At 42.0% G+C, this 25311-nt stretch overlaps 1 protein-coding gene across 1 annotated transcript in view; it reads left to right on the top strand.

Moving 5' to 3' along the window:
• Nucleotides 1-243: 243 nt before the first annotated feature.
• Nucleotides 244-25311, top strand: part of arhgap24 (Rho GTPase activating protein 24) — a 67453-nt gene continuing 42385 nt past the window's right edge. Inside the window, exons 1-3 of the mRNA XM_058617426.1 lie at nt 244-661; nt 9609-9834; nt 23811-23898. Coding sequence (XP_058473409.1) covers nt 9625-9834; nt 23811-23898 — 298 coding nt within the window. The 5' untranslated portion in view covers nt 244-661; nt 9609-9624. The remainder of the gene's footprint in view (nt 662-9608; nt 9835-23810; nt 23899-25311) is intronic.

Raw genomic sequence — 25311 nt, 5'->3', positions numbered from 1 at the left:
AATAACTGCCAGTTGCTTGAGAGAAAGTGAGTGCACCAGTGGGGCGCTGCTCACTCACTTCCACCTCTCATCTCAAGACTTCCTCAAACATGCTCCCTTGCTCTCTATCTCTCCCTCTCTCCCTCTCTCTCACACACACACACCATCACACACTTTCCTCCTCCCTCTCCCCTCCCTTCTCCCTCTCTCCTCTGTAACCCAACATACACACAGTCCTCTCTCACTTCAGTGTTTGTCTCTCTACCAAGTATGACTGAAGGAGATAGGGCTGCATAAGCGTGTGTGTGTATGCGTGCGTGTATGTGTGTATGTGTGCGTGTGTCTGTTTGGAAGGACTCCCACTGGTAATGGTGCACCAAGTGTGACTCCGTGCTGACCACGACACACACACACACCGTCCCACGGCAGAGGCTTCCTCAGTTCACAAAATTGTGTGAGCAGTGAGGGGGAAAAAAGTTTTGCAGCAGTTCATCTGCACACAGCGACTCAGCAGCAGCAACAGCAGCAGCAGCAGCAGCAGCAGCAGGAGAGCTGAGGTACAACCTCTGCCTGTCTCAGCCTGAGGATTTGTGTTGCTGTTGATTGATTGTCTTGTCACTGGACTGGATACAGTAGCTGTACATCACCACTCATCAACATCACAGCTGAGGGATTCAACAAGGTGAGTCTTCAGTGTGAAGCTGTACAGTTCCATTGTGTGGTCGTTTGTGTGTTTGTACTTCCCTAAATGATGGGGATTTTGTGGCAGTGTCCCTGCTGATTATACTGTACACACTTTGGCATGTAATAGGAATGGGAAGATGCTTGACCAGTAGAGAAACACATAGTGACCCTTGCAGTCATTTAATGTTTTCTTTAAGCAGGCATTGTTGGAGCTGAAGTTTAAAATGCAGCATTGTCCAGCAGCCACAGCATTAAAACCAGTGATTTGTGTTATTGTCGTGGCAGACCGAAGTACAATCACTGAACATCTGAGCTCAAACTTACTTGGCACCTTCTATTCTAGGGTTTCTTGACTTGACCAAATCAAAAAGGGATGCAGATCAGCCACCACATTCTAAACCACTTACCAGATTTAATGTACTGGCTGATCTATGCGTGATAATATTCTGGTGATTCGGTGCTTTAGGGCTGCTCAAATCTGTTTTCCATAGACTAATCATGAGCATGTGTTTCATTCACACACGTATAACCCCTGAGGTCAGGAAGTGCTTTTGGTCGACCGAACATTGATGACATTTCAGTGACTGAACTTCAGACTTCAAACAAACTTCTGGCCCTGCTCGATTCCTTAAGGAGTTGATCCTTGGGTTAATAGTTCATTAGTGCGATCTGTTTTTCACCGCGTTAAACTAGCGGCAGAACTCATTAAGCTGGGTCACCGGCACAAGTGTGGGAGTATAGCACCAGGTGAATGAGCTCACACCTTTCTTCTCATGTATAGGTGTCTCACACCTGCATGATGGACAATCTGTGAAACACATTGACAAAGGTGTTAGTCTGCAACAGGTGAAATACTGTAATGCAACGTGGGTTACCACAGCAACGGACGTTCCATGTTGTCGTCACACAATTCATATTCAGCGGCTTTGTTGCGCCACCGTTTCTAGCAAGGGCTTGTTAGTGTGGTGCAGGACATACAGATGGCAAGACCGTCGCATGTGCCATCCGAACCACTAACAATCCCGCCAACCCCCCCCCCCGTCCCCCCAAACCGTCTGGCTGTCGGCTAAACAAGCAGAGAAGGAAACTCAATTACGTCTGGATTAATGTGTTGGTTGTGCTGCATGCGTGAGGGTTTCTGCACATTTGCACAGTCCCCACAGTGTCCAGAAGAAGCAGAAAAAAAAAGATGAGAATGGAAAATATAATTCAAGCAATACGAATGAAAGGAGGAGAGGAAAGGCAGGGAACACAGAGAAACACACGTCTGAATGTCTTTCCTTCACCTTCTGTGTAAATGGAAAAGGTTAATATAAAAAAGCCAACGGGGAGGCATATGAGCTGAGGTAGGAGAAGGGAAGATATGATGAACCTCGTGCACCCAGAATGTCTGCAGTGCATGAGCTGTGCTGCTCGAAAGCCCAGGGATCAGGTTCCCGGTCTCAGCTGCTGCACCCGACTGTTCCCAGGTCTTACTGTGACATCTGTTTATTGAAAAAGAGGAAGGGATGGAGATGAGGAGGAAAAACTACACTGCGGCAAAACTAGATTACAACTGAAAATTCTTCTGTGGATACACACTCAAATGCACGTGGAAATCAAGAAGAGTGATAACCACTCTCATGACAGCAGCTAGTTGTGTTAGCCTAGTTTAAAGTTCCAGTGTGTAACATTTGGAGGGTTTCTTGGCAGAAATTGAATATAGCACCCATAAGTATGTTTGTATAAGTGTAAAATTGCTTTTATAATAGAAATCACTTTGTTTTTAGGGTTAGAAATCGTGCCGGCAAGGGCCTTGCTTTACAGAGGCCACCATCTTTTGCTGCCGTGTTTCTACATCAGCCTGAATGAGCAAACCGGCCACAGCGTGTGTTTTGACGTGGAAGCCTATTACGCAAATGAAAATTAAAAGTATAGGCCACCGTAGTTCCCTCAAAGTCATGGGAAAGGTAGGGTTGTTGTAATCAAATCATGAAACATACTTTTATCTCTCTGCGTTCCCAGTTTTGACTTAACTGTTGTGTTTATTATGTGTGATGGTCGGTCATGCTTATGTTATCTTTTTTTTTTCTTCTATAGGGCTATATAAATAACACTTATTATTAACAATATAATATTATTTTATTATTATTTTTATCTGCAGTCTCACCAATTTATTTACACTGGACCATTTAAGACTGGAAATTGAGAAGAACAGCTTTATTTCTGTTATACTGTTGCCGAACCTCATCATCTGCCCACAAGAACTGTACAGTTATGGTCTCACTTGTGTAAACCGTGAAGCCTTTCCAAGCCTTTCCACTCTTAACGCTAAACTGAGTCAACCAATACAGTCAAACTAGCCCTTTAACATCTGCTAAATTTCCATGAATGAAGGTTAAAAACTTATCTTTCCCTGAACTGCTACCACAAACGTATCCTTGGGTGGAAATGACCACGATCGCAGATGTGATTCTCGCTTCGCTCTCTCATTCTGTGACCTTGTGCATCTTAATTTGAGAAGAAAATGTCCTCCTCTGTTCACATATTGAAGTTGCAAAAGTCACATCAACAGTATCGTTCATTCACAGTCTGTCAAACACATGCACAAATGAGTCAGAGGCCCATTGTGAAGCCTTCACCCTCAGCTCTCCACAGGGCCACCGCTCAGCTCCCAGACACACTGTGACACATGGTATGGAGGAAAGTAGAGAGGGAGGGGTGGCAGAGCAATAGAAGGGGTTACAAGTGTATCACACCAGAAGGGCTACATTGTAGACTGTGAAAGGGCGGGGGGGGCACATATGGTGTCTAAATCACGGTGTAGACAAAATAGACCCTGACTCATCACACTGATTCAGACAGCAAAGACTCAAGAGTTTATTAGACAAAAAATGATCTCTTTAAGAACGGACCCTTGTCTGTTTGTGATACATCACACCAACCCCACCACCCTCACCCTCATCTCGCCTCCCTCTTCCTGCTTCCATCCAACCTGACTCACACTGGGCTGTGGGCAATGACTGATCATGGACCGTGCACGAACGTTCCCCACAATGAAGGTTAACTAACTCAGATGCCAAGTGTGGGTGTGCGCACGCGCGTGTGTGTGTGTGTGTGTCCATTACTTCCATCTGTGTCCACTCTGTGTAAAACTTCCTCTTTCACATCCTCTTCTACGACTAGCAAAAGCAGCAGCAGCCCGGCAAGAAGCCATGTCCTCTCCTCTCACCTCGGTGACTTTTCCGCAGGAGTCTTAACAGAAACGGAGCGCTCTCGAGGTAACAGCTTTGGTAGCGGGTAGGGTTATATTTGTCTTGACCACATGTAGGTCATGGGGGCCCCACTGTTCAGGACTTCAGGGGGGAAGAGTGCTCAGGGGTATTTAAAGGGGTTGACAGCACTGGCTGGTAATGTGAAGTTCATCTTTTCTCTGTTACATGTTGTGTTGCGTTTTGGGGGCGTGAGCAGGGCAGTATGGGCAGGTCTGAGCACATAAAGCACGCCCAAACAAACATGGGCCTCATATTTGGTGAAAATGGACAACTATTGGAGCTGAATGAGCATCAAGTGATAGAGAGAGAGAGTTTATGTCACTTCCATGTGTATTCAATCACCCGCGGAACATGCTGACTTGTAAGTGAGTCGCCACATCTGTCTACCAGTCACATGCTTCGTGGCGCAGTTTCTGTTGCTTTACAGACATACTGTACTGCAGGTAGATAAACGATGGCCCCGTTATGACCTGTCGTATTGACATTAATGTTTCACGCACCATCAACCTTTGCATCATCCAAGAAAAGTTGGCACGGGGGGGATCACTGGCAAGCGCCGGGGCCCGACATGGTGGAGTATACAGCAGCTGCTGCTCAGAGTTAAACCGAAGGGTGAGTGAAGACAGACAGACAGACAGACAGATGGTAATGGTGCTGTCTGCCACATGCAAAAGGACACACATAAAGAATGTGTGTCTGATGTTAATCGGGGGATTATAAACGCTTCAAGCAAGAGATTATTTGCAAAGAAACTAGGCCCATAAGTGTCTAGTTTAGACTAGTTTATGATCAATAAACCTTACTTACAAGGCCAATAGTGTTGTTCAGGGCAACTTTGTTCAGCTCGTTATTGACTGTCACTCATGCCAATTCTTTTGAAAGAATGACTGTGGTGTACATTATAGGAAAAATGTGTCCTTAAAAAACACATCATTCCCACGACTAACCATCTTGTTTGGATGCTTACCACATGGCCCCGAGATGTGAGCTTTCTGCCTCAGTCATGTCAGCCTGATATCATTTACAGTCTGTTTTATTAAATGCATATTAATACCACCAGAGGCAGCAGTTCCAGTCAATTCACGGAGCCCAGATTAGCTCAGTTGACTTGAAAATAGATGTTTGCCTGGAACGTAGTTGGTTAATACTGTAAACTCTGTATGTTCTGTACACAAAGAAAAAGCTTTGTCAGGTGTAGCAACGTCGCGGAGAGAGTCGTTGGTTTTGGAAACTATAAAATCACACTTATCACATTCCTGTTTGCCATGCTGGTCTATTATGCTTATATAGCAACCACAGGATGAGAAAAGGACGCAGACCTGAGGTTAGTGAGTCCACTGTGCTCCCATGTACTGTAACTGTTTTGACTGGCCACTTCCTGTGGTCCCAGATTTTCTGCAACTGACCCTGCCCAACCCAAAAATCCTCAATGGTTTAAGAACATCTGTATAGTCTAGAGGGCAGCAGCGTGATGTCTGATTTAAATATCTGCTGTATTTTTAACCCGTCGTCACACCTATAGCACAACGCTGCTTTCCCAAAAAGATGAGGCAGATGAGGCCGCAGTCCTCCTGTCCTCCAAACTGTCTCAGTTCAGACCATTCAAGCTTGTGTGTGCTCTCAGCGTCAGTGCTTTCACATATAGGGAGCAAACAGTCTGTGTATGCACAGACAACTAGCAACCTCCTAGCGCTATGAGACGCCTCCCGTGTCCTGACGTGGGGGTTTGCAGTATCACATATCTCATCAAACCCCCTTCTCGTGTTTAGACTCCTACATGTATTCATTTTCGTGAATGATGATGCTATCCAGGATGTAGTCAACATGTGGTGCATCTGACTTCAGTTATACATGCAGCACAATCCAAGCTGAGTGATGCGAAAAAATAGTCGCCATCACTTCATTGCAGTTTGCGTATGGTTGTAATAGACAAAAAGCGAGTATCATCAAACAGAAGAAGAGCTTTTTGTGCAGTGGCCACTCATCACAGGTACAGAGAGGTCCATCTTGGATAGTTAAGAAAGTTGCATAGAGAAATAAAGAGTGGTAAAATGTCAGCACCAAAACTGAGACAGAGATTAATTACAGTAAAAGAGTGTTCCATATTTAAGCGTCACTCCCCGTCTTCTTATACGTGTGGGGTTTGAATCGTTTTTCTCCAAATGCCACAGAGCCACAGATATGTCGCATCCTGCTAAGAAATTATACAAGCGGGGGCTATAGTGACTATCTTTGAGTTGTCGTTTTCAGCTGTGTGTGTGTGCTTTATATTGAGCTGCTGTTGTTTATGGTGAAGGTCAGAGTGTGTCTCTCTCTCACACAGATGGTCACAGTTCTCATGTGTGCTGTGAGAAAACTCTGGGATTTCCTTAAAACTCTTAACGGTTACTTGACGAGTAGAATATGAAGCATGAATTCCTGAGAACTGAAACTGAAAATCGCATTGCCAAGCCAAGCTTGATGTCATGATAAATAAGAACATTCGGCTTCATCTAAATCACCTAGCTCTGTCGCACGTAAAAAAGGTTTAATCCCAAATGAGTCCATGAAACAATGGAGGCCTTTATCTTAAACTACCATTAATTAAAAGTCTCATGCTTCAGACTCCCTCGAGTAAAGCAGATATGACATGTCTTTGTTTCCAAAGAGTGTTTGCTGCTACTATTACACATCTCGCTCCACGACTGGGTTGAGGCTGAGAGGACAGAGACAGGAAAGATACACCTGCACACACACACACAGGTGCTTTACAGGGACACACTGTTCTCAATGTGCTGAGTGGTCAAAACCGTCACGCAGAGGTGTGTTCAGAGTCATTGCAGCTGCTTCATAAATGTGCATACAGCCACACCTGGGACCAGCAGGGAGGTTCATAGGAGACGAGTCTGCAAAAGAAAGAGAGAACGTCTACTTATATGAAAACTAGTTTTGAGAAACAGGTCAGCTATTTTGCCTTTAGGCCTTGTTAGGTTAAAGGCAAAAAAAAAAAATCCAGGTAAGCAAAGACATGCACTTTGCTTTAAGCTCATTAGACCCTCATAGCTCCCACTGTTATGATTTATGTGTGTAAGCAACTATGTACAAATTGTGCTAACAAGAAGAGAGTTTTACTGGCTATAACCAAGAAGAGATGCAGAGCTTTTCATGCATCTGTTGTTGTTGATTCTGTACTCCATCAAGCAACCAACATTTTGGAATTTGAATGGAAAAGGATGATGGAAAGCAGGGATGCTTTTCAGAGGTAGGATTGTTTATTTACAGTGTTAGAAAGAATAGATTAAAAAAAACAACAGTAAATCAAACAAGTGGCAAAACCCCTTTCCTTTCCTTTCCTTTTTTTCCTTCCTTTCCTTTCCTTGCCACACAGCTCCGCTTCGTCTCATCTCTCCTTAAGCAATAGCTTCATCTGCGTTTTTATAGGGTGTTCAATTCACACCTGCGCTGCTTCAGACTGAACGACAACAACAGTGAGGTCGACCTGCACACTCATCTTAATGCTTAGAAAAATGTATAGAAATATTATGATACAGGAGCTCAAAAATGTTTCTGGATGGCAGTAATTCACATATAGTATTATTGATGGTACCTTAAATTACAAAAATAAAAAAAGTCAAGTCCAAACCTGCAAGGGTTAACCAAAACAAACACATGTTGAAAATGATTATGAAATAGTATTATGAAATAGCTTCATACATAAGGTATTTCATAATACTGTATATATATGTGTGAATAATATTTCCTTTTCTGGCGTGTACAGTACGTGTCCAATACATGTGTGTTGTATCCAATACTTAAAGCTTGATTTTGAGTGCTTCAGTTTGATAGAACCCACACAGTTTCTGCTTTTATCAGGAACATTAAAATGAGGGCGAAAAACTTTCTGAAAGCGCCAATTCATCATTTTACATCTGAGCCCAGTTCCTTTCAAGTAACCATATTCCATTTTGCCTGTGTAGCGATTTATTACCTCTGGACCAGACCACAGTGTGTTATTTACCATTTCAGTTGTTAGCACCACAGGTCAGTCCCTGCACTGCCATTAACCAGCCTCTGTGCAGGAGGCATGAAATTACAAAAGGATATGGCACCAAACTGACAAATCAGAAGGCGTCTCCATCAACAGATGTGTGTATCAACTCCAGAAAATGATTTATGCTGTGGACTTATACCAATCAGCCACAACATTAAAACCACTGATTTGTTTTATGGTCTTGGGTGGCAGACTGAAATAAATTGAAATGCTTATTCCCCATTATCAAGTATTTGACGTAAAAACTTATTTTGTATGTTCACCTATTTGCTGTGGTTTGTTGACCCGACCGCAGCATAAAGCACACAAGCCAGTTTTAATGATCCTACACAGAGAAATAAGTTTTTCCTTGAATTAAAGCTGTAGTGTGTATATTTTCACTCTGAACAAACGACTTCACACGATGCTGATTAAGCCTTTAACTTCCACTTGACTATCTCTGTGTGTTTCTCAGTGTAGCGGCAGGCAGACGCATAACAGCCAGGCTAGAGTGAGCGGGCAGCAGACTTTAGGTATCCTTTAGTTTAGATTAAAACAAGATTTGTGGGGGGTTTTTTTCAGCTTCTTAAATATGAATATTTTCTGGTTTATTTGCTCCATATAACAAAGAAATCATTTTGGTCCAGGTCTCACAAACAGTGATGAAGATTTTTTTAACGCTTTCTGACCATCGTGAAAATAATCTACAGATTAATCGATTATGAAAATAATCGTCAGTTGCACCTTTAGTTGGAAGCCTTCATTTTTTTTTGAAGCAAGCAACTTTTAATTTTTTGAAACAGAGATAATAGGCGGCTTATGGCCACCACAGAGACGAGCGAGCGTGTTTCTGCACGTACATTGTTTACAGTACATGTTTACGTGCATACGACCAGACAGACGCTTTGAAATCCCCTCAGCAATCCCGCTGCACTTGCTGCACCACAGCCTGGAACGCTGCTGAACTGCATCTGGTCCTCATCTGGTCCTCATCTGGTCCTGTGGGCTGTTTGGATGTCCACCAAGCCAAGCTCCAGCAGAGCCAGTGATGACAAGCCAGTGCAGCAACAGTCTCTCTGAGAAGTGGCATGGGATTGAATGATGCAGAGGTTGAAACATTCTGTTGTGTAGGTTGGGTTATTGCATGCGTTGCTCTGGTTGCACTCCTTGTTTGTACTGTTTGTTGTTTTTGTGTGTGTGTCATGTTGGGTTTGGGGAAGCAGCAGGGATGGGTGGGTTTCACATTGTGGGGGGAAAATTGGGGCGACAAATGTATGTATGTTGTAAAACAACATAAAAGGCATTTGGTTTTCGTCTGTGGTCTCGTTATCTGGCTTACGGATTCCTCGTCCCACATTTTCCCCCGTCTGCCATTGTCTTTTTCGCAGCACTCACGTCTGTCTGTCTCAAATTCCACAGCGCTCCACGAAAGACAAACCGCGGTGAATAGGCCAGACATTCCTGTTACAGGGTTGATTTCTCTAAACCATAAAAAAACAAAACATAAAAGAAGACAACAACATAATGTCTTTATAGAAGATGATTTGTGGCTATTCCATTCCTCTTTGGTCTTTTCCATGCTGATTTTAGAACGGGTTCCTCTCTATCAGTTGTGGAATATGCTGCCAGATGCATTCATTTACCTTATCTCAACCCAATGAAACTGTTTTGCCCATCCACAGATCCAGAGTTGCTGGAATGGAGGACCAGTGTGTGTCCCACAGCAGTCCACAGCACGGTGGCAGTCCGGCCAGTGCCGACGATCAGAGGCAGGGTCGGCCAGAGGTCATCAGGTGTGGGTGGCTCAGGAAGCAGGGAGGTTTTGTGAAGACTTGGCACAGTCGCTGGTTTGTTCTGCGAGGAGACCAGCTGCACTATTACAAGGATGAGGAGGAGACCAAAGCCCTGGTAAGCCTGTGAACATACCAATCACACCCTCAACAGATTGTGCTTCATGATCACTTGAAAACTTTTTGAACAATCGTCAGCTAGTATCATAAAAAAAAAAAAGAAGAGAGAGTTAGACAGCGTAAAACAGTTTCTGGCAAATGTTTTTGGCTGATTATTATTTTTAATGACATTGAGCAGTTAAAGAGCTTTTCCCATTTAAGCTTCTTTTAGCTTCATTTCATTTACATAACTACAACTAGAGAAGAAAGAATATTCATCTTTCCACTGAAAACAGCAAAAAGCTGAGAATATTCCATTTAAATCATTTTTATTGGAGATTATTTTCTCCCTTTATCTTTATGATCCCACAACTCCGCCGACTTATCTTGTGACGCTTTGGACATCTAATGATAAGGATTCTGTTCCTTTGCGTCATAAGAACAGGACACAGAGACACCCGAGATATCCCAAAGATAACAGAGAACAGTGAGAAAGTCCTACTTTCAGATTACATATGACAGAGAACTTTGTAGTTTTCATTTTGAAGTAGTCTACACTGAAATATTATTTTCTGTGGTGGCCTTTTATTTCTAGTACCTTGATGCAATTCCAACTCTCTCGCCTCTGCAACACTGGAGTCTACAGAGCAGACAAAGCCAAATTATATCACTTGATCCAAGTGGACGAAACCGTGCTGTTTTGACTTTTGCACTACAAGTCAAAGCGAATTGTTTTGGGCTCGTTTCCACCGACGCCGACACAGGAAAGCTATACTGAAAGGAGAAGGAGACAATGAGTGATGTAGACAATAAGGCCGTCTCTAACGTTACTGTAACCGGGCAGCTCCTCTCGCTGAGCATGTGTCGACCGAACAAAGACTCGGCCAGACTTCAAATCGCAGCAATGTGGAAGAACATGGATACACATGGTTCATTTTCACGAGGAGAGCTCAATGAGACGCTGCGTGTTTGTAACACACTATCTCTGAGGAAGTTGAACCGACAACTGCGATCAAATCTGTGCTCATTGATCAGTGCTATTTCTGTAGTCGGGCTGTTCGGGGCTCAGTTTGCTTGGATTAAGTATCTGGGAGCCAAGGACGGCAGAACACGGATAACAAGGGATATTAGAGGAGTAGTTAGTCATATGCTCGGTGCTCTCTTGCCAAGACAATACGTAATAGTATATCTACCAGTTAAAGTTGGAGTAATGCATTTTTTTTGCCGTTATTGATCCATAACTCCATTAAAAACTGGTCAGTAAAATGTGTATCAAGTGATCTGAGAGAGAGAGAGCCAAGACTTCTGCACCACACATTCTGTTTCCTGTAAGAGAGCGGGCGCTCTATGGAATCTGTGTGTGTGAGGATGCACATCTGGCTTTGTTTGCTGTTTCTGTTCTTTTAAGCAGCTGCATGAACATGTCTATGCAGACGATGCTGCAAAGAAACCTAAAAGAAAGAGGATGAGTCTGACAATAGATGCAATAACATGTTGGTCAGTATTGGTTTTGAGTTTTCTCAGTTTGTCTGTCGTGTGAAATGCTTACCAAAGAGCGTCAAACCCAAAATGTTACTGTTTTATAGATTACTACACTACACTACACTTTTTTTTTTTTTTTTAGCTTTCCTGCCTACTACAGCTTTAAATATGAGGCTACAGCCAAAAGAGGGAAGGAATAACTTAGCATAAAAATTGCGATGCATTTGTACGAGTCAATTGTTTCACAACAGAAAGCCAGGACAAAACTGTCCACACTTAAACTCAACCTTTCCTAATCTCTTTTTCCTCTCAATCAATATCCTCCTTTTTCCTAGGGGGGAAAAAAAACAAACATTTGAACAATTGAAGTCTTCATTGTGCTCATCTGCCCACACTGTTCGGTGTGGCTGATTTCCCAGCGAGCGCTGCTCGGCCAAACCCGAGCCACATCAGCAGCAGAAGTCTCGCAAGGTTAACACAGCAGACCTGAAGGTGGGCAGATGGCCAGATGCAGAGACAGTAGAGTCTCCTCCCCCCGTTCACGCTGAGCAGCTCTGGATCATAAGCAGCATATTTAAAGTTGTGTTTTAGTTCCTGGTGCCGGGAATGTCCTGAGGGAATAATACAAATGCTGAGGAGTAGTTCTTCATTACATGACGTGAAACAATTAGTTTCCCTTGAAATGTCTTGTCATCTATATTTATCTACCCTACAATAATTATTCATCAGTGTTCCTACAAGCGCCGGTACCTAAGGAACGCTGTGCTCATGTATGTTTTGCAAGTTTCCACTCTTACCCTACTTCTGTAACAAAGCCAACATAAATTTCAGACACCTAAAGCTGCTCCTTTTTTTTGCAGAGAACGGGGGAATTGAATAAAAGTAGGTCAGGCACAGAGCAGTGTATTCAAAATCCTTAAATCTCCATGACCTCCGATGTGGAACGGCATGGAATAGCACAAAAAGGAAAACTTAACAAGATACAGTACCCAGCAGAATGCACGATAACTAGTCCAGAGTTTCTAGCATCCGGAGTGAAGGGGGGGGGGCAAAGAGGAGAAATTGCCCTCTGGAGTGTTTCTTATGGCCTCTAACACTAGTGTTCAAGATCAGGCCACACAAGTGTACATACCCCTGAGAGTGCATGTGCCGCGCGCTGGAGTTAAATCTCCCTGTCCTGATTCATGGACCACATGATGTAGAGGTGTGAAGCCATATTTAGATCAGCTATTCATTAATTCTGTCGCATCCTATGAAGGCTCCATTTGTCTCCCGTCACATTAGCCTAATTGCTGCCTCCTCTATGGCAGAGCCAGCATCTGCCCTTTTTGGGGTTGCCCATGGCAACGCCGATGCCCGACAAAGCTCAGACTGTTTTGACATGAACAGTAAACCTCAAAGGCTGTGACGGAGATGCTTCCCAGATGCATTGAGTACACATTGTGTGTCATGGATTAGAGCTGATTTAACCGTAACCGCTGGTGTGATTTGGTTTTTTTGTCGTGAGCACACGTGTTGTGTCGAAAGCACTGATGAACTCCTGTCAGTGCAGGCGCCAGAGCGGAAAGCATGTGGAGTTGAAAGTCTTTTTTCTCCAGGCATGTGTTTGTGTGTTGAATGGGCTGCACATTCTTTGTACATGAACTCTACTAAACGGGTCTTAAAAATAAAGTTAAAGTGGCAGTAGCAGCATGCTGGTATGGACACGGGTACTTATCCTCAGAGCAGGTGTTGTCTCATAACGTGCTCTTCTGTTTATATAATGAGAATTTTTAATTTTTGTAATGTGAGTAGATTTTTAATTTTTCTGCAAAAATCCATTTTTAACATGGTGGCAAAGCACGAGCTGTAAACATCTCAGTGCTCCTCAGTTTAGCATGTGTTTACAGCATGTGTTACCCAGCGACATCCCACACTGCGCACTGAAAGTGATTTGTTTTCTGTAAAGACAGATGTCGGCAACAGCAACGTTGCACTCATAAAGTGAGACGGTTTGAAGTATGAATGAAAACACAAAGAAGAAAAGTTTCTGAAGTGAATCCTGCTGCTCAAAAAAAACAAAAAACAGTCATTCAGCAGTTTCATGGCATAAATAAGGTTACTTTGTTGAATAATAATCAATGTAACATTATAAAATAAGTAAAGTAATAGAAATTAAACAATAATTTCATAATCATCGAAAAGAAAGCCAACTAAAGTTCTTCCAGCTAAAGTTGTACCAGCACATATTAAAGGGCTGTTTCATCCCTTTTTTTTTCTTAGTTAAATCAAGAATACACTTTGTGATGCTGCTGTGTTTGTTTATTTTTATTTTCTTATTGCATGTGTTTTTACTTTACTCATAACACTTGTTGTAGTTTACAGAAACTCAGTGAAGAGCAGCGTTGGGCTTTTATTTTCTTTGAAGGAAGTGACTTTGATGTCAATTGAAGTCAATTTTATTTTATTTCTTTGTTTCCAATCCCAACTTCCTCTGTTGTTTTGGCAATGAGACTTGTGTCTTACAGCAGACACAAAAACAACCAACTGCATATTTTTTGGTGAAGTGTTTAAATAATCTCTACAGATGTGACTTGGGATGTTTTTTGTTTGCTTGTTTAAAGCTACTTTACACTATAGTTTTTGTCTTTCACCCATTCATTCATTCATCATTTTCTATCACACATCTCTCACACACTGCTGGCAAAGCCATCAGGAGAAACATAGGGTTAAGTGTTTTGACCAAAGACACATCTGCATGTTAACTAGCGGAGCAGGGAATGGAACCCACAACCTTCCATTTGAAAGACGACTCCCTCCACCACTGCGCCTAATGTTTGCAGATAATATTAATCAAGAGACTACCCCGTAATAATGCTGTCAACACAGGGGGACCCTGTTGTGTCCTCCGCAGTGGGGGCAAAAACTCTCTGAGCAACGCATGGAATCTGAAGAATGGAGTCAGATGTGAGGTGAAGGGTCGCTGCGAAGCATGCGCAGGGTACGGCACGTGTGGGCTCAGTGTCAACATGCCATCTGCCTGCCCACACTCGCCCGTGGAGATGTATATGCACGCACGCACGCATGTACTCACGCACATTCTCGGATGCACACAAACACAGACGTGCCCTCAGATTACATCTGGCAGAGCAGACACAAAGACCGAACTCATCCAGCATGGGGAAATAGAATTATTATTGTAATTTAAACCACTCAGAATTGTATCTGTATGCTCGGGATGTAAGTGAGGTAACATTACCGTATGAATGAATGGGAGATTTGTGATCAAATACATTCAACTAATTTTATTTTATTATAATGTATGAAGGAATGGAAGAGCCTATTAAAGATTCTGGCTGCAACAGGACTTGAGAGTTAATTAATATTCATGGTGTGAAGGGGTGGGACGAAATGATCTGGGGGAAAAGTAGTTTTCTTTAATGAGAATTTGCATTAAATCAATTATTCAGCAAAGCAATAATGCACTAAACGTTCCTTTGTTTTCCTTTCTTGAGCTGGAAACCGTTTGACCTTGGCATTTAACACGAGTGCATAAAATGCCGCTGCGGTTGTGAAGTTATTCTCTGTTGTCGTCTTACTGCTGCTGTGATGGCACATTATTAACATTTTCAACTTAAACAACTGCACTGACCTGCGCCGCTGTTGTAGGACAAACGACGAAAACCCACGTCATTGTAGCAGAAACTTTATGTGAGGTGCAGGGATTTTCTAACTGATATCCACACGAGCTCTGACACGTACTTGCACTGCATTTCAATGTCAGAGGAATGCGGACAATAGTGTGAACACTATCCATAACACTCTAGCATGTACAGTATGCGTCATTGAAAGCTTGGCACATAAATGTGACATTTAGATATGTGTATTTAGGTTTATTGGCAGAAATTGAATCAAAAGTGTATAACTGTATAATAAAAGGTTTGGTTTTTGTAGCTATAAAATTAGGCTATACAGTACTTTAGTCAAGAGGTCGCCATCTTGTGCTGCCGTCTTAGCAGTAGTCCCAATAAACTAGGGATGGGACGATTATAAATCTCTCCGATGTCAAATCCCGTAATTTATCGATACCGATACTTACCGATACTTTCCGATACCGATTCCCATCCCTAGAACAAACCAGCCACTGTGTGCGTTAGCAGACGCTTACTACACAAACAAAGAAAAAACTTTTAAGTGTTAAGTTAGGAGTCTCAAACTCAAACGATCTTGGGGGCTGCCAAGCATCTTGTCTGGCCAGTAGGGGGCAGTCAAGTGGGGTGAAAAAAAAAGTCCATTAAAAAAGTAGGGGTGGGCAATATGAGCTTAATTATATCACGATAATAAAATATGCAATAAAATATTAGTGATGATCGCTAGTTCACAGATTTTCAAAATAAAAGTGTCTGTGTTGATATGAAATGATATATATAGTTCACAACAAAAATGTATTTATGATGCCAAATGAATCTATTACTCAAAAATAAGTTGACATTTAGTGCCTCGCCATATGTGAACCACTTGTTATTGACTCCATCACTTCACATTTCTTCTCCTGTGCGACATCATTTCTTTCATTAAAGAATCATATTCAGGCACAGACATTCTATTTAGCGAGCTCAATACTTAAGAGCACGGGGGGGGGGGATAATTATTAACATGAGACCGCGCACACACTAAACACAGAGACTGTTTGCTTTGATTGCTGGTGACTGCATGTCTAATAAGCTCTGTATTGATGGATGGGAAAGTATTTTAACGCTCACTGGACTTGAAACAAGTTCATGCAAGTCGCATTATCTCTGTTCTCCGTCTCCAGTAACTCGGGCGGTAACAGCTAGGGCTCTGCTATAAATTTCAGGTATGTGCAGGTGTAGTGGTGTTTGCACAACTCGCCGATAGTGCATTTCCATTGGTGCTGGAGCTGTATGAAGTGCTTCGCACACACATACACACTCAGAGCAGTGGTTTCAGCTGGTTTTCCAGAAGCACTGACTTTTTCTGACTTTAAATACTTCACTTACCATTGGCTCCACGTGTTAACCGCTGTGTTATCACACAGAAAGTTGGGTATTGTTTAATATCTGCAGTCTTATTCAACTTAAAGCAGATGTAATCTGGATATTATGGATCATTTCAACAGGGGACAAACCCAGAAAAGACAAAAAAAAGGCATATTTTCCAAAGGTAGAGTGGCGATGTTTTTGAGAGGGGTTCTGAGGCTTTTTAGGTTTAATAACATTCAGCAAACCATGTATCAAAGTACTGCGAGCTGCAAAACGTCGTACCAAAAATTAAAGTAAAGTAAAGAATTTTACTTTAAATAATTATATAATATAATTTTTTTCTTATTTAATTATTATTATTAATTAAATAAAAAAAAAATAGAATGAAAGTTTAAAATATAAAATACTTTAAAGTTTGCAGCTGGCAATGAAAATTTAAATTATAAACAACCTGACTGTACCAGTATTTCTGTTCACCATGTTCCTTAATCTTTTATGACACTTTGTGGTCATTTCATCACTTCATATACTACACAGACCCATTAATAATGTTTATTCTTTGACCACCAAAGAGACTTTGTGGAAACCGAGTAACATACCTCACTGATATAACGCACAGCTTCACTTTCAGTGACCTAATTGGAAGCAGCGGGGGGAAAAAGATTGAGTTACCACTCTGCATACGCAAAGCTATTTATAAATGCAACCCATCAATAAAATCCAAATATATACTGAGGGTAGAAACTCATCCTGTGAGAACTGATTCACTTCTCACACAATTACAAAGCTCATTTTTTACAATAGAACAAAAAATGTGTTTTTGGTTGTCTTTGTTGCAAAATGTCCTCGACGACATATTGATTTCAAAGGTATATATAGTATGGTTAGGGTATATCGTTTCGTTCTATAAACGCGATACAGTCAGGAGAATGACTTTTTTTATTAAAGCTATAAATCTCAGCGCTTTTCAAAATGGGGTAATAAAATCGGCCCTCTATTAAATGTACACAGATCACTCCCCTTGACCAAGACTCTGCATGACCGAGGTATCTTGAAAATGAACGGTCACATTGAGCGACTTCTGTTTCTCGTTTTATCCTTTTAATGATCAAATATTGTAATGTTGTATATTTACTGTGTCTGTACTTCAGGGGAAAAACCTGCCATTCACCTCTGACCGCGCCAGAGATGTCAAAATTGAATGTTTATGCCTTTTAATTTACTGCACTTTATGTCTTTCATTATTTCACGAGGCCCCTGTAGCTCGAAGCATCGCTTTTTATGACGCATTTGGGACCCTGAACAGAGCGCAGACCTACCAATCCTGTTCCAGTCGGTGTCATTCTTTTGATATAGGCAGACTAAATGTCATATCGCGAGTTCAGCAGCTATACAGTATATCAAGGTTTTATTGTAGGGGGCATTATTTCTTGGCAACCAGTTATCTTCGGGCCTCTGGGATGTTTATCACACAAGACTCAAGGCTGTCTGCGGAGAGACGTCTCACTTTACTGTTTTTGCTCGCTGGCTCAATACAAGTGTGTCAATCAAGTTTAGATGTGAACAGTGTGAACCATTTTATTTTACGTGGGCTCAATGCCATTAAGATACCCAGTGGTGGTGAATGTGATGAAAAGTAATTCTAATTCAGAAGACATTTATTTAGTTCTGTATGTATTAATTGTCGTACACTCACTCACTCACTCTTCATCTACCGCTTTATCCTCCACATGAGAGTCGCTGGTGCCCATCCCGGCTGACATTGGGCGAAAGACGGGGTCAGAGGGACACAGGGACAGGATCACAGGGACACACACATAGAGACAAACAACCATCCGACACGTCACACTCACACCTACGGTCAATTTAGAATGTCAAATTTGATTTTGGCCCTGTGGGAGGAAGCAGGAGAACTCGGGGAAAACCAACGCACCTACGCACACACGTGGAGAACGTGCAATCTCAACGCAGAGAGGCCCTTGTTCCGACCGGGTCGTGAACCCGGTTCTTCTGCAAAGGCAAGAGTGCTTACCACAACTATTTATGAATTTATTCATTTGTTTCTGTATTGATTCAATCTTTCATTTATTTATTTACAGATAGATTTCCCCCTCCTAAGGTACACACTGCAGCTGTGCTGTACCTCTGACTGATAGATGCCCTGAAAGTTAGACTTCAGCTGAATAAACTAAAAATAAATGAGCTAATTTGACAGGAAACAAGAGCGAAACCCCTGCCTTCAGTTTACACTGTGTTGTGCCCATGATTTAACACGGGTGGCCGCACCGCACTCTCTCTTTAAAAGTTAAGGTTGATATATACAGTGACACATCTTGTTTTCTTTATTATTTCCGTTGCCAACGATAAATCCAAAAACCCTATAAAAGGACCTCAGGTTTACGTAACGTTGCGTAAACTGTGGATCGCGGGACGCCTATATGAATAAAAACACCCTTCAAAGTGAAATTATAATCTGCCTAGCGTGTATTTTGGCTTCAATCATGTCACAAATTCGACAGAGAGCGGTTGTTTAACAAGGTCAATGATAGTCTAATTTGATTAAAAGGAATTGCAGAGCAGCAACGTGTCGTAAAAACCTGCTATTAGCATTCTTTAAAGATTATATTCTTCCTCTCTAAGGTATTACTTTTTCCAACATGCACACGGTGTAATTATAAGATTTTACCATCAATTCTTTGACATTTATAGTCTTGTCATAACAGAAAGCAGAGCCACGTGAAAATAATTCATAGTGTATACATGTGTATTTCACAAAAACCTGTTTTTGAAGTTTAATATTTTAGTATAGTGGCTCTGCTTGTATTATTTTGTGTCTTACTGCAGCTTGTTTTGGCGAGGTGATACCAAGGTGAAACTTCCTATGTCTTGGCTTGATATAAAAGTTTGTGTTTCGCAGCAACAGCAGCGACAGGTTTCTCTAAAAGAAAGGGACATGACACTGTGTCTTCCAGCCGCTTGCACCAAAATCCCTTTCTTACTTTTTTGTTTTGTATTATTTTAGGGATCTTTTGGAGGGTTTTGGTGGATAAAATGTGTCGAACGTATTCGTGACCATTATTGTCTTTGTTGTCTGTCTCCACACTTTGTGTCCCTGTCCCAGATTGTGTTGGAAAATCATGTGCAGCTATTTTACGGTCACATTTGTGATTGCATTTATTTATTTATTTTTAAATAAGTTACAGCCTCACTGCCACAAACTGTGTGCTTTCGTGAACGTCTGCCTCCAGGTAGGAGGACAAGCTATGAGACGATTTATTATGTCATTTAATTAATTTTGTGAAACGCCAACACAAACACGGAGCTAGACAAAGAGGTGGGTTCAGAACATGTTCAGGCAAAACAGGAGGTGACTTTTTCCACCACCTTTTTTCACGGGTTTGAGGAAAATCTGTCGTGTCTTTCTGCAGCTTTTTATTATTATTATTATTATTATTATTTTGTAATGATTCCAGCAGATTCCAGTTTTGTGATTCAGCTTCTCTTGGTTTATTAATGTAACATCTACTGTACCTTCTCGCTTCGTTTGCCACCACACGGTTAAAAGTTAATGGCCAAATCCTCGTTTTTTTCCCCACACCACTGCAGCCCATTGGCATATTAATATTTGAGTGAATGCACCACAGTTGCATTTGTTTATTGTTTTACAATGACTTATAACTCTGCAAGAGTTAAGGACCAGAGCTGCATTTCTTTTATACCAGTGGAATAATGATGATACATTGATGGACTCAGTGAAGTGATCAGAAGACAACAACCATTAGGGACAATTAATGTTGATTTAAAGGCAAAATGTAAAGACAGAAGTATACTTCATACACATAAGTATACCTAACTTGGTCTCTGACCATAGAGAAGAGTAATTATTGATATAAAAGGCAGTAACATGATCTATGACATTAATAGGTGCAGGTTAATTGACCAGTGCATGAGCCTTGATAGGTTTGCAGTTGCCTCTGGATTTTATTATGTTGACAAATGTCAGATTGCTCTGTTCTTGTAACCAACAGCAGTAGCTGCTCATGAACTTGGAGAGAATAATCATGTATCTCTGCAGTGCCTCTCTGCACTGCTAAGTTTTATATCATCCTTTAGAGTTTGTCAAAGCTTTCCCAGTTGGTACCAAATCTTGTAAAGGTTAACCAGCCTTAACGTTCTGAAACAGCACATGGGGGCGTGTTTCTCCACGACTGTGTTTAGGAACTGGTAAAATGGCTAAAAGAGGAATTTCTTTTTTTTTTCTGAGTGTTATTCTACCCACCAGCAAATATAGTTATTGTGAGAAAAAAAAAGAAAAAAAATCCCAACTTCTGTTTTCAAATTACTGTGGTCTCAACTGCAATGCCTAATTGTAGATTGAGTAAACAACTAAGAAAGTTCTCTTGGTTTCTCAAGTCTTTCTGCACAGCCTTCCATGTAGACGGGGCAGAACGTTTAAAAGCCTTTTTACCCAGTTCAGTTTTGACTCTCATGCCCTGCATCTGTCCTGAGAACGCTGAACGGTCGTTTGTCTCTATATGTCCCCGAGATGGACTGGCGAACTGTCCAGGGTGTGACCCCGCCTGTCGCCCTATGTCAGCTGAGATTGGCACAGCATCACCCTCATGTGGAGGATAAAGCGGTAGAAAATGGATGGATGGTGATAAAAAAGTAATAAATATAGAATATGGCCTATGCCTTGAGCCGGCACTGACCACATGCCAAACAATGAGAGTGGCTTGATGGCTATAGTCAGTAATTATTTAGTTGGCTTTTGGGGAAACATTCTGCCCCCAGTTAAAGAATAAATTTAAATAGTAGAAGCCTGTCTAACCTGTCGGTGGCAGACTAGTCAATATAAACATTCAAAGCTGCAGCAGTAAAGTAGATGATTCACTGCTTTACCCAATACAACGTCAATATATTTAAACAAAAGTGAATATTCAGGGTGTATGACTTCAAACATCACACGTTTGGGTTCAATTGCTGCTGTGTGACAAAGGACTTAATAGAATTGGAGTCACAGTCAGTGTTCTGGTATTTGCTAGACAACAAAATTGGATTTCATTTGGAACATGCTGGACACAGTCTCAGAAACAGTCCCCCCCCCCCCACACACACACACACACACAACCCCCCAACTCGCTGAGCTGCTGCTCATGAGCCTGAGCCTCCTGCTGTCACTTCCCTCGGACAGATTTCTTTAAGCCTCTTCTGTTTTACATTTGTGCTGCTGAATGTGTGAAAGATAATTGGGTTTCTGTCGTGAAACGGTTTCCAAAGGTGACCTCATTGTTTTTAACAACATTATAAAAATGCATAAGCCCATGAAATGGGTCGGGTTTTGTTGCTTTTTTTGGGGGGCTGGGCTATCCTATGCTTTGTTGGGTAAATATTACTCTGTCTGTGGTGAGATTTGTCTGCAGCAAACAACAGACCACCGGGTCAGTTGTCGGTATGGAAAAGTGTGGCTGTGGCTTTGAAATGGACGAGAGGGGAATCCATGGTGTTGTGGTTTCACGGTATGGAGGGACGACACAGGCCCCTTTCTTCTCTGAGGCACACGTCACACACTTCACTTCAGTCGTCTCCTCTTTCCCTGAGATCACTACATTGTGCACGACAAAAAAAGATCTGTGTCCAGTGACGGCGGCGGTTTTTAATCCCAAAGATATGGAAGCCAAACAGATTCTCTCACTGAATGGAAACCACATCATAACGAGCTCCTTCCCTCTTCCCTCGCTCCTCAGTTGTGTCTTTGTAACCTCCTTTTTTTTTTCATCTAAGGCCTCAGGTAGGGTTTCCACTTCCTGGTTGTCACAGTTATGGCTCATTAAGGAGCTCTCGCTCTCTCAGCAGGAAACAAAACCGACCGCCCCTCAGATGCTGTTCACGTGTGCAGATCTGAGACGCCGCCGCTGTCACCGCTGCACATCTTGTCTGCGTTAGCGCTAACCCAGATACGGAGCGGCCTAATGACTGTCGGCCGCAGTGTTTGTGGTTTTAACGCTGGAGTTGTAAATCAAGTGAAGAGCCGGCACTTGATCGCGTTAATGCTAAACGTTGTGTTTGTAATGCTGTTTTATAGTCACTATAATGAGAAGAATGTGTGGTGCTATGTTTGAAGAATAGAAGGCTACAGGTCATGCAGGTAGCTGGTTATTTACTTGGTAAGGCTACTAAACTGCTGAGTGTGTGGTGTAACAAGCTTACTACATGTAAATGCTTTAATTCTGGAAGAAATTATTATTTTTTTTAAATCAAAGGTTTAAACCAGGGGTGTCAAACTCATTTTTGTTCAGGGGCCACATACAGCACAATTTGATCTCAAGTGGGCTGGACCAGTAAAATAATAGCATAATAACCTGTGACCAACAAGAACTTCATTTTTACAAAACATGACATTTCTTCTTCTTGAAGCATAAGTGCAATTTCAACAATATCATGCCTAAATGTACTATTTACACATCCCACTGTATAAAGGCACAAACATTTAGTCACAGGTATCTGGAAGTGAAAAATATTGCATTTGACATTACGTTTAGATTGTAATCGTAGTGTGAAATTTTAACAAATTCATCATGTGGGCCAGATTGGACCCTCTGGCGGGCCAGTTCTGGCCCCCGGGCCGTATGTTTGACACCCCTGGTTTAAACTAATACCCCGCCTATCGCCCTATGTCAACTGAGATTGGCACAGCGTCCCCTGTGATCCTCGGGTTGGACAATAAAGCAGACTACTGTATCACTATAGTGCCGTTAATATGTCCTCACCATTTCAACGCTGCAGCATTTTCGAACAGTGTAATCTAATGTTCCACATGTAAAATTAATCAGCATAAGTAGAACTAAATGTTAATGCATTTAGTTCTACTTATGTGAATTTTTTAATACCTCACTAAATACCATCGCCTTCACCCACAGAGACTCACAACTATCTGCAGACACACAAGACTAGCTGTGATCACCGTTTCCTGTCATTTAGTCAATATCAGATAATCAGCCTCGTTTGCTGCAACACTGTCCCCCCGTGTGACTTTTTCAAATCTGGCCCCCCTGCAGCATTTATAGCAGACAGTGTGTCTCCAGCAGCCAGGTTGTTGTGAGGTTGACTCTGGGCAAAGATGCTGATGTTCTTGCTATATATACTGTACATAAAGAGGAGAATTCCTGGCCTTTCGTGTCATGCAGATGATGTATCACTGTGGGCAGCGCTGAGCCAGGGACACGGTGATCCGCCGTAATGCGCCCACTTTGTCACATTTTATCACAACCCTGCTCCATCATCCAGACACATCCCCCACACACCACCACCACCACCACCACCAGCTCCTCCTGCACGGAGTGGCAGAGATGCTGATGCATATGACAAGGCAGAATCCTGTGACAAACATGTCAGCATATTTCAACGTCAGCTATAGAGCAACTGATTATTTTGTTCACAAAGTCAAGTCTGTGCGATCACCGATTTGCACTCGGTGGTATGATAATGATATTCTGTACATTCTAAAGATCCTGTTCTTTCTTCTCCGCAGGGATCCATTTCCTTACCTGGAAACAAAGTTGCGGAGCATCACACCAGTGGTGATGAAGGGGGGAGATTTCTATTCGAGGTCATTCCAGGTAGGAGGAGATAACAACTTTTTCTCCCCCTTTCCCTCTCTCACTTTTTACTGAGTTATTCAAGCTGTTTTCTTAATAGTATGTGTTTGTTTTTCTGTCTCTTATCTGTCTTTATATCAAAGAACTGAACACCCAAGCACACGCAAACACATGCTGGTTTTAGACACAGACATAATGCCTTCCCTAGCCCCTTACCCTATTATATTACATAAGTCTAACGCTCACCCTAAAACCAGGTCCTCAAAAAGCCAGTTAAAGTTGTGTGGACCAGCCAAAAATGTCCTCACAAGGTCAAAATGTCCTCACAAATATGGGTCTGTTTGACAGTTGGTCCACACAGCTTATTTAAGACATGTACACACACACACACACACACAGACACTGGTTTCCATGCCCTCAGTGGACATTGCATTGACTTACATTCATTTCCTGGAGATTTACTCTAACCTTAACCATCATTTCTACCGTAACCCTGACCTTGACCTTAACTTTAAAACATGTCTTCACCTTAAAATGAAGTCATTTATATGATGGGAACTTAATGTCTGTCTCCATAAGGAAGACAAGTCCCCATAATGTGACTGTGAAAACAGATTTAGGTCCCCACAACATAAGGGATACCAGGCACACACACACACACACACACACACACGTCAACAGTCAAACACACTGACAGCAGTTAAAATGATGCAGAGAAATAGTGGAGTATGTTCCTGGTTTGAGCGACGCCAAGAATATGGAAAAGATATTTAAGCTCTAACGCACACTGGGGGGAGTAAACCCCAGCTGTGAAATGATACGGTAGCAGAGTGATCATCCAAAACCCTGTAGATTACACCGGACGTCTGCAGCAACAGTTCATATTTTATTTGTATTAATCTTTTTCCCAGAGTCTCTCTCGCTCTCTCTCCAAGGAAATATTAGTATGTTGTCTCCCAGCGGAAACACGGCAGATTAAAGTTCAGTGTCCAGATTAAACCGGATCTGACAGATAAACAGTCCAGGTGTATCCTGATGGTGCGTGTGGTTTTGATGCTTTTTGACATAGCCGGTGAATAACTGATGGTATCGCTGATTTGCAAGTTTGACGGGTAACAGTGAACTGCCAAGATAATTTCACACTTAGTGAACTTGTTACTTTTTAGGGCAGCACTCTTCCACGTGCATGTGTCTCTGACATAATGTATTACCACGTTCAGTATCTTTCAGTTTAATAGTCTTTCAGTGAGGGAGCCTGAGCGGGTACGGGTTTGAAGAAAGACATTCCTCTGGCCCTCTTATTTTCAACCATTCGGATCTAAAAAGCTGTCAACTTCAATTTGGGGATTTTTAGCAATGACTGGCTAACTTTTTTAAACTAAATAAACGCTTATTTTTAGTAAGAGGAACATATTAGAGGAAGAAAAAGCACAT

This window comes from Solea solea, chromosome 19, assembly GCF_958295425.1.
Source record: "Solea solea chromosome 19, fSolSol10.1, whole genome shotgun sequence".
NCBI lineage: Eukaryota > Metazoa > Chordata > Actinopteri > Pleuronectiformes > Soleidae > Solea > Solea solea.
This window is presented reverse-complemented; position numbering and strand designations above follow the sequence as displayed.